Here is a 10,000-nt window from a genome sequence, read left to right as displayed (position 1 = left end):
ATAAACCAATCAGGGAGTCATCTCACATTCCCTTTAACAACAGGCACGCTTGTTCCATAGCTGATTGCTATTATGGTGGCGTATTTGCCTGGCGCAGCCAGGAGCGTTCACAGCGCTATAATTTTACTGTTTACGGTCAGCTATTGATTTTTCGTCTTGACAAAATGTAATACAGAATTGTCACAAAGACATACTTTCCGATGTTTTGGGATCACTCTCACTGAATCACGAGATTATAAATGCATGGTGATATTTTTGCTATGTACAATGTAATCTAACATTACCTCTCTATAGACAATGCATATCTTCTGTCAGTTAATCTCTTCTCTCCCGTGCTGCCGCTGGGGCATTTGGGTTAAATGGCATCGGCATGCAATTCAACATCACGTCTCCTTAAGTCATCTAATATTTCCTAATTTATGTCATCAACACATCCGTGATTCGTGAAAATGTGTACGCTAGATGTATGCCTATTTTTTCACATCTTAATGGACACCACACTGATTTCCCTCAAGTGGTAATATTTTTCTTTGAAATTATGTATGGTTTACCGAAATGGGAACTACTTTGTATAGATGAATGGAGCGAAGTGTGCGTTGCACAGCACAGGCGGCCTGTGAGAAACAGTTTCCAAGTTGACCTAACTTTCAACTCTGCACAGTATCCCATTAACTGCATGACAGTAGGCTATATTTAAGTAGAGTTTGTAAACACTTTATCGTCAACTTAATGCACGCACAACATTCGTTTGAGCAGGAGAGAGAATAACAATGAATGGGTGCAGCAACTATAGAAATTGTAGCCATACTTGCTGCTTTCTTGTACTATTTGCTGGTTAACAGCACATAAAAGCTGATTTAAGCTAATTCACTAACTCAAGACTTTAAGGCCATCATGGATATAAAACGTTTTTTGAAAATAACGAAAGGATGGAGGGAACATAACAAAGCTTGGAGTTATTTCAGATGGGCTACAAGGTAGGCAAAATTGTGGTGCTTAAAACCTTAGCGCAGCTGGAATAATAGGCTGATGTTAAAGCACACGCGATGTTTAAAGCCATACACAACGGTAAATTGGAACAAAACTAAAGATAACTTTAGCCTTTATAGGGCTGTATAAAGTTGTCCAAATTAATAGGTCATAATTAGGCGTTGTTGTTGTAAAGATATTGCACGTAGATGTTGTACTATAGGCTACTACATTTTTAGGTCACCAATGCACGAACAAAACCGGGAAATGGACAAATATTATCAAGGCTTTGAATGTTTCCGTCTGTGCACGGGGGTGTCTGTAGATTGGTGTGCAACGCATTCATGCATGCAGGCCTGTGGTCATGCATGCGCCCTTAAAATAGCATCTGCATTTGCGCCACAGACTTTAGACCAGGGAGTTCTTGGTCTGTGGCGGAATTGTTTTCTGAAACTGCAAAATATCAACAGTGAACGTTTGCGCCGGAACACGGCCCGTCTTTTCGCTGAACCGCCCCGGTGGGCGCAATCGAATTCCCGAATTTACAGGCACGTACCTGTGGAGGGAAAATTCAATATGCGCTGACTGCAAAATAGGAAAGACAAAAGCGCGAGTATACAAAGTCAATTGCGCTGGGACGCACGATATAGCCCTATGTGTTGAATTTAGCTTATTGGCACAGTGTCATGGGCAAGACTTCAGGAGAGAACAGGTGGGAAATGCAGTACACACACACACACATCACACACACACACACACACACACACACACCACACGCACGCACGCACGCAGGCAGGCACGCACGCACGCACACACACCACACACACACACACACCACGCACGCTAGAGGGAGAGGCCCACATGCAGTGCACACAGAAGCTCATTTTGGGTCAGAGCCAGTCCAATCTAGACCTGTGCGAGATTTAGATTGAGGCTAGATCTGTTCTAGACCTGTGCTGGATCCATATCAGGGTCAGATCTGGTCTAGACCTGTGCCAGGTTTGGGTGAAAGATTCAACTTGCCATGGTCTCCTGGAAGTCTTTGCTGTCGTTGGTGCCGTCCACTTTGTATGTGCCAGACTGGTTTAGGTAGCTGTAGTAGTCAGGAGTCATGATGCCCAGGGCCTCTCTTTGGTCAGGGGCAGCCCCCTCCAGCATCTGCAGGAACACACACACACACACACACACACACACACACACACACACACACACACACACTCACGCACACACACGTGCACACACACACACACACACACACACAGAAATTCCCACACACACACACACACACACACGCTTCATAACTTATAAATGAAATTTAATGAGTAAGTGTATGTACACATGGATGTGTGTGTGTAACTGTGTGTTTGTGTGTGTAAGGTATGCACGTGTGTGTGGGTGTGCGTGTGAATGTACATGTGTGTGTGTGTCTGCACATGTGTGTGTGTGTGTGTGTGTGATATGACTCTGACCTGGTAGAAGACGTGAAAGTTCCTTTCGCTCTCGTTCTGGCTGACCACTCTGGACTTCTCCAAGAGGAAGTTAGAGATCTTACCCCCGTCCGGCTCTCCTCCTCTGCTGAACTGGATCTCAAAGTATTTACCCTGCCAACACACACACATACACACACGCACGCACACACACACACACACGCACGCACGCATGCACGCACGCACGCACGCACGCACGCACGCACGCACACACACACACACACACACAGACACACGCATGCACACACACGCACGCACACACACACAGACACACGCACGCACACACACACACACACACACAGACACACGCACGCACACACACACACACACAAACACACACACACACACACACCATTGATTTCAACCATTTATTATCCAAGAATCACTGCACATCCTAGCATCTAGTACATGTTTTCACTCAGAACTCAGAACTCAGAACTCGGAAGAGGTTTTAGTCGTAGTGATGGAACAGGCGCCTTTGGAACCAGATATGCATCAGTCTGGAGCCGGTCATGGTGGAATCTGTTCCCGTTCCTGTTCCTGTTTTGCTATCTGGTAAACCACCTGGGTTCCGCCTGGGTTCTGCAGATCTGACTTTGCCGTGAGAGAACGTGGGCCAGTATGAATAGAGACTTACGAAGCGACTGGAGTTGTTGTTCCGGACTGTCTTCGCACACATGCACGCACGCACACACACGCACGCACGCACACACGTGGGCCAGTATGAATAGAGACTTACGAATCGACTGGAGTTGTTGTTCCGGACTGTCTTTGCATTCCCAAAAGCCTCCAGAAGTGGGTTGGACTGTAGAATGATGTCTTTCACATGCTAAGAAACACACAGTAGTAAGCGAGCATGCACACACACACAAACACACACACACACACACACACACACACACACACTCATTTTACTAAAAAGATTTCTACATTAACAAGAAATGATTCCATTCATAAATCAACCTTATGTTTTCCTGCTGAAGAGAAGCATTAGGACTCTGTTTTACCTGTACTTTCCAGTCAGTGTGTGTGTGTGTGTGTGTGTGTGTTTTACCTGTACGTTGCAGTCATTGTGTTTGTGTATGTGTGTGTGTGTGTGTGTGTGTGTGTGTGTGTTTTACCTGTACTTTACAGTCATTGTGAGTGTTAGCCCAGTTAAATGGGCTTCCCTTTTACCCTGGCCTGGTGTGTGTGTGTGTGTGTGTGTGTTTTACCTGTACTTTACAGTCATTGTGTTTGTGTTTGTGTATGTGTGTGTGTGTGTGTGTGTGTGTTTTACCTGTACTTTTGGTCCTCCTCCAGACACCTTAGAGATGTATCCCATAATATATTTAGCGGCAACCGTCTTTCCAGCTCCACTTTCCCCACTGGAGTCATCACACAAACAAACAAGTTAAAACATGCCCCAATACACACACACACACTATGCACACACATACACACACACACACACACTATGCACACACATACACACACACACTCACACGCTCACACAGACACACACACACTATATACACACACATACACACACACTCACACACATACACACACTATGCACACACACACACACACACACACACTCTACACACATATACACACACACTCACACAGACACACACATACACATACACACACACACGCACACACACACTCACACAAACACACACTATACACACACACACACGCACGCACGCAGGAACGCACACACGCACACACACTCAAACACACAGGCACACACACACACATTCACACGCACACACACACAGGCAAACACACACACACACAGGCAGGCACACACACTATACACACACACACACACACATACACTAAACACACACACTCACACCCACCCACACACTATACACACACACACACCCTCACACACACACACTCCCACCCACACACACACACACACACACACACGCTTTTCATCTTAGCCCACGCCCCAGAGGCACACACAGGGTCAGAGGGCACACACAGCCTGCAGAAGGTGGGAAACCGCAAAGCCAGCTTACAAAGAGAAGAGCGGCCGCTTGTGACAGAGGTGTGGTGTGTGTGTGTGTGTGTGTGTGTGTGTGTGTGAGAGAGATTCAGTTAGGAAGGAAACTAACTGCTTTAGGAAGCTGACTACAGGGGAAGAAGGTGCAGTTTCACAGAGGCACAAATCTCACCCAATCTCACCTCAGGGTTGGACCTGCTGGTAAACATGTAAACAAGAGGAGCTCACCTGATGATGACACACTGGTTCTCGCTGTCAATCATCATGTTCCTGTACATGTTGTCAGTGAGAGCATAGATATGGGGCGGGTTTTCATACTGGGCCTAGGGGATAAAAACAAAGGGCTGTATTTTGCACACTGGCGCACGTAAAACTCGTTTTCCACCCGCGCAAACTTTAATTCGGTATTTTGCACGTTTATTTTTTAAACAATGCGCCCAGGGGTGTGGCAATTAACAACCTAGGGAGTGGCCTGGCGCATAAAAATCGCTATTGTACACCTGGTCAGAAGTCTATGGCAAGTTGTTTATATGTTATTTTAAGAGCACATTGTCAACAGTCATATTGGCAGGTGCACGCACCATCCTTCTATCATTCATGAACGCACACCAGCGCACGTCCATGCAAAACATTACAAATTGCACGATTACAATGGGAAACATAATTAGAATAAAGATATTACGAAATACTGTACAACTCAAGATGAGTAGTTATTCACCATCATTTGCAAATTGGTAATGACGGTTGAAAGTGATTAGGGGAGAGGCGAGAGACACGTATGGAGCACAGCTGAAGACGCACTGTCACGACATATAAGCAACTCCTCTGCAGGATAAATGTTTTTTTATTCAGTCATTTGAGCAATATTAGGGTAAGTGTTGCTTTTTCCAGCCTATGTTTTCGATGGTAACATTGTCAGTCAATAGTGAAAGCAACTGCATATAACTGTCTTGTCGTTGACTGACACCATGGTGAAGTTAGTTTCAAAGAGTTCAAATAATAGAGTGCAAATGCGTGAAGGCTATGCTAGGTGTAGTGGAATGACTATTAATATACTATTATATAGTAACTATTATATACTAAATATAAAACTATTATATATTCCATACGGTCTCGCAAGCAGCCTCCTTAAAATGCGCTGTTGAATGTCAAAATACTGATGCATTTATTTGACATCTCGCTTTACGCCGCTAAAGGCAATAGCAGATGTCATTCTCATTGGTTTAAAATGATGTTACGTCCCAAACACACCCCCATGACTGATTAAGAAACCTAGGAACACCTTGTTGCGCCATGCGCTCCACGTTTGATAACGAAAACCCTCCCAATGTGGACTGGACATCCTACTAAATTTGAATAAGCTTCTGACGAGAGACCATGCGCTTTAGACTGTCATGATAGGGCCCAAAGAGTACATCAGTGTGTGTGTGTGTGTGTGCATGCATGCTGGTGTGCGTGTGTGTGTCTGTGTGTGTATGTGTGAGTGTGTGTGTCTGTGTGTGTGTGTGTCTGCGTGTGTGTGTGCATGCGTGCTGGTGTGCGTGTGTGTCTGTGTGTGCGTGTGTGTGTGTGAGTGTGTGTGCATGCGTGTTGGTGTGCGTGTGTGTGTGTGTGTGTGTGTTAGCTTGCACCCAACGGAGGGATCATTACAGTTTTTCTCAGTCGCTTTGGTGCATTTGTCGAATCATCATTAACATTTTGCACAACAGCCATTTGCCATTGTTTATGTCAAGATAGTCATAATAGTTTTGTCTTGTTTATTCTGTAAGTATTTTCTAATGAACAATGTGCAAGGCAGCACTATTTTCTATTTCAAAACTACACTGAGCATTGAGAATAGCCAGACGGCTGAAACGTCTGCTCTTGCTCTTAAAATTAAATGGAAAAACTATTTTGGTAGACTTTGTTTAAGTCAATTATTTCAGTGTGCGAACTACTCCTCTCTCTCTCTTCAACTCTTAGTTTAAACGCACCTGGTTAAAACTCTAGATCATCTGAGCGCAACAATACTCCCCTGCATCAAAACTACAAAGTTACACATTATTGTGTGTCGACGGGGTTGATTGCTAGACAGTGGATATGTTTAAAAGTTTTTTCTGTTGACACACATTGTGACAGTATAAAGAAAAAAAAGGCTTTTACAGCATTGTGAACAAAACAGAAGACATTTGTACAAAATCAGTTACATGGATGTACTTGGGGCAGCCGTGGCCTACTTGTTAGCACTTCGGACTTGTAACCGGAGGGTTGCCGGTTCGAACCCCGACCAGTAGGCACGGCTGAAGTGCCCTTGAGCAAGGCATCTAACCCCTCACTGCTCCCCGAGCGCCGCTGTTGTTGCAGGCAGCTCACTGCGCCGGGATTAGTGTGTGCTTCACCTCACTGTGTGCTCACTGTGTGCTGAGTGTGTTTCACTAATTTACGGATTGGGATAAATGCAGAGACCAAATTTCCCTCACGGGATCAAAAGAGTATATATACTTATACTTACTTACTTATACTAAAGCGTTGCTATTTGTTCAACATGGGGAGAAGCTGCCTTAATGATGTGCACAAGTGATAAGAGTATATGGAGTGTAAACAAACAGTTTTGAGAATTTCAATTCTGATCTGAGAAATGCGCCAAAGCAACTGAGAAAAACTGTAATCTGCCCAGGGCCGCGCTGACAAGCTGTCAAATAAACTTTGCACACCCATGGACGTGCCAATGAGAAAGATAAACTTTGCACACCCATGGGCGTGCAAATGAGAAAGATAAACTTTGCACACCCATGGGCGTGCCAATGAGAAAGATAAACTTTGCACACCCATGGGCGTGCAAATGAGAAAGATAGCGGCCAGGCGCATTATCAAAAAATCGCTACGCCACTAAAAATTATAACGCCACTGACCAAGACAAACCTGGTCTGAGGAAGTGAAAGGTGCATGTAATGTACAGCTATTTTGAGGGCGCCCTGTCAGCCTGTTAGCGAGCCCTTAGCAACGAGTCCCAAGCAACAACTGGTCTGCTTAGATGAATATCCTGATTTTTATTCAGTCATTCGAATATTATTCGAGCTTTTTTCAGGGTATGTTTTCTATTGCAATCCCTTGTCAGTCAATAGTAAAAGTAAACAACTACAACAAGTGTAAGACTTTATTTTGCTGTTGTCTATGAGTTCAAATACTTGGCGTGTGCAGAGTTCATGTAGGCTACTCTGCTTGTCACACACACACACACACACACACACACACACAGATTCATGTAGGCTATACTCTGCCTGTCACACACACACACACACACACACACACACACACACACAGATTCATGTAGGCTATACTCTGCCTGTCACACACACACGTTTTAGTAAAGCGAGCTTTAGTGGAATCCTTCTGCAGAGGTGCACTCACTCGGTCAAAATGCGAACACCCTGTTTGATGCTGCGTTCCTTGCTCTTAAAGGGAATGACTGATGTCTTTCTCATTGGTTTAATGGATGTTATGCCCAAAACACACCCCTGATTGATTAATTAAGAAGCATAAGAACAACCCTTTTTAACCATGTGCCTGGCACCGAGACAATTTTCCGGCTGTTAAAATAGCGAATGTGAATTTGACATGCCCTTAATATTCATCCGCATCGCATTTCAGACTATGCGTTATAGATCGCTAAAATAGAGCCCTTCGAGTTTTCAGAATCTATTGATGCTGTGTTCATTCTGAGCCACTTTTGGGCCAACTTTCTCCACAGTTGCCTCCACATGTGAAAGTAGATCTGTTCACACTCAAGTTGGTTGTTGGAGACTAACACATACACAGATTCACACACACACACACACACACACTGATAGCCTGTGAATATGGAAGTCAGGTGTCTGATGGTGTGTACTTACTGCCCCCTGGTACAGTTCGATCTCCCGGTCAGTGAAGTAAGGCATCTGTTTGAACGGGTTGACTGATATCAACACTGAGCCGATGTATGTCTTGAGATTAAAGTTAAAGAGTTAAAGAGATAGTAGGCTACTTGTTTACTAGTTTGGACTTCCAGGTATTTAAAGGAAGAATCTAATTATTCTTAGCCTGGGTGTTCCCATGCTGCCTTGCGCGCGATTTGATTCACGCTGCTAAGGCAGCCTGGAAACTACCGCCCTAATTTTTGCCTCAGATAGGGAACCAATCACAGAACAGGGGGGAAAGCAAGACGATGATGAGCTATGCACAAACGCATTTGATAGACATCCGTGGCACCTAATAAACGGATCTGGGCATTTTTTTCACATACGAGAAAATGAACGTTTGGTTCCCAGACCACGTCTCATTGAGAAGTGGTGGTGCTAGCCAGGCTAAATTATTCTACTATTCAAACTAAAATATGTTTTTAAAAAGTAAAATTACATTTATTTTACATATTCAAAATATGTAAATGTACTTCAAAACGGATCGTAGGCTAACACAGTGACCCACAACAGTCTATTAGATATCAGGCAAAGTGAGTTGCCATGGTGACCCTGTTTACAGTAGGTGTCTGTGGTAGTGGTTTGTGTGCGGGGAAATGAGGAAGCTTGCAAGTGGTCTTGCAACTGAGTCATATAGAGAAAGAGAATTAGAAGAGAGAGAGGGCTATAGGGTGAGAGAGAGAGAGAGAAAGAGAGGGGCTCGTGTGTGAGAGAGAAGGGGGGGAGAGAGTGAGGGTGAGAGAGAGAGAGAGAGGGCTAGTGGGTGAGAGAGAGGGGGGGAGAGAGAGAGAGAAAGAGAGGGCTAGTGGGTGAGAGAGAGGGGGGGGGGGAGAGTGAGGGTGAGAGAGAGAAAGAGAGGGCTAGTGGGTGAGAGAGAGAGAGAGAGAGAGAGAGAGAAAGAGAGGGCTAGTGGGTGAGAGAGAGAGAAAGAGGCAGAACTAGGCCAATACCCTCTCCTGATAAAAATTCAGAAAAGGGCAAACAAGTTCATCAAACATGTAAGTCTGAGTGACCCAAACTCATTCCACTATAAAGCCCTGAAACACCAAGAGTTGAGCAAAGATAACTCCCCTACCAACCTGGTCTTCAGCCACCCTCCTCCAGAGACATCCAACACTTTAAAGGCCAAATACCAGGCCACATCCACACAAAATGTTTGGATTAACCAAACCCCCCAAAACCTAAAAGACATTTATGACGAATATTGGCAATCTAAAACACAATCCCAAAGCAAAATGCAATGCTATCTGACACTAAACAGGAAATATACACTTGCACATTACCTAACAAAAATAAAAGAGACAAATTTGAGATGCACACTAACGAAATACAGACTCAGTGAACACCGTTTAGCCATAGAAACAGGAAGACACAAAAAGACATGGCTTCCAAAAGACGAGCGTCTATGCCAGCAGTGCAGAGATGATGTTGTTGAAACTGAATTACACTTTTTAACTGAATGCCCAAAATTTGAATCAATTCGCAATAAATACTTCCCAAAAATGAAAGAAAAAATCCCTGATTTCTATGACCTACCAAACCCGAATAAAATACTATACCTATTGGGAGAAGACACAGACAGCTGTATTTCTTCTGCTGCCCAATATATC

The 10,000-nt window shown here is 44.3% G+C and overlaps 1 protein-coding gene across 1 annotated transcript in view; it reads right to left on the bottom strand.

Moving 5' to 3' along the window:
• myo1f (myosin IF) overlaps window positions 1-10,000 on the bottom strand; it is a 48,485-nt gene that overhangs the window by 25,255 nt on the left and 13,230 nt on the right. The window contains exons 3-8 of the mRNA XM_076279136.1: window positions 8,328-8,417; window positions 4,684-4,778; window positions 3,736-3,823; window positions 3,196-3,285; window positions 2,439-2,570; window positions 1,993-2,127 (exon numbers count right to left, since the gene is read on the bottom strand). Of these exons, the coding sequence (XP_076135251.1) occupies window positions 1,993-2,127; window positions 2,439-2,570; window positions 3,196-3,285; window positions 3,736-3,823; window positions 4,684-4,778; window positions 8,328-8,417 (630 nt within the window). The remainder of the gene's footprint in view (window positions 1-1,992; window positions 2,128-2,438; window positions 2,571-3,195; window positions 3,286-3,735; window positions 3,824-4,683; window positions 4,779-8,327; window positions 8,418-10,000) is intronic.

The sequence above is a fragment of the Alosa pseudoharengus genome, unplaced genomic scaffold (genome assembly GCF_046254945.1).
Source record: "Alosa pseudoharengus isolate Yale_2024_CS ecotype anadromous, Long Island Sound unplaced genomic scaffold, YU_APseudo_1.1 YU_APseudo_1.1_scf_11, whole genome shotgun sequence".
Lineage (NCBI taxonomy): Eukaryota > Metazoa > Chordata > Actinopteri > Clupeiformes > Clupeidae > Alosa > Alosa pseudoharengus.
The sequence above is the reverse complement of the archived record's forward strand: the minus strand, read 5'-3'. Positions and strand labels throughout refer to the sequence as shown.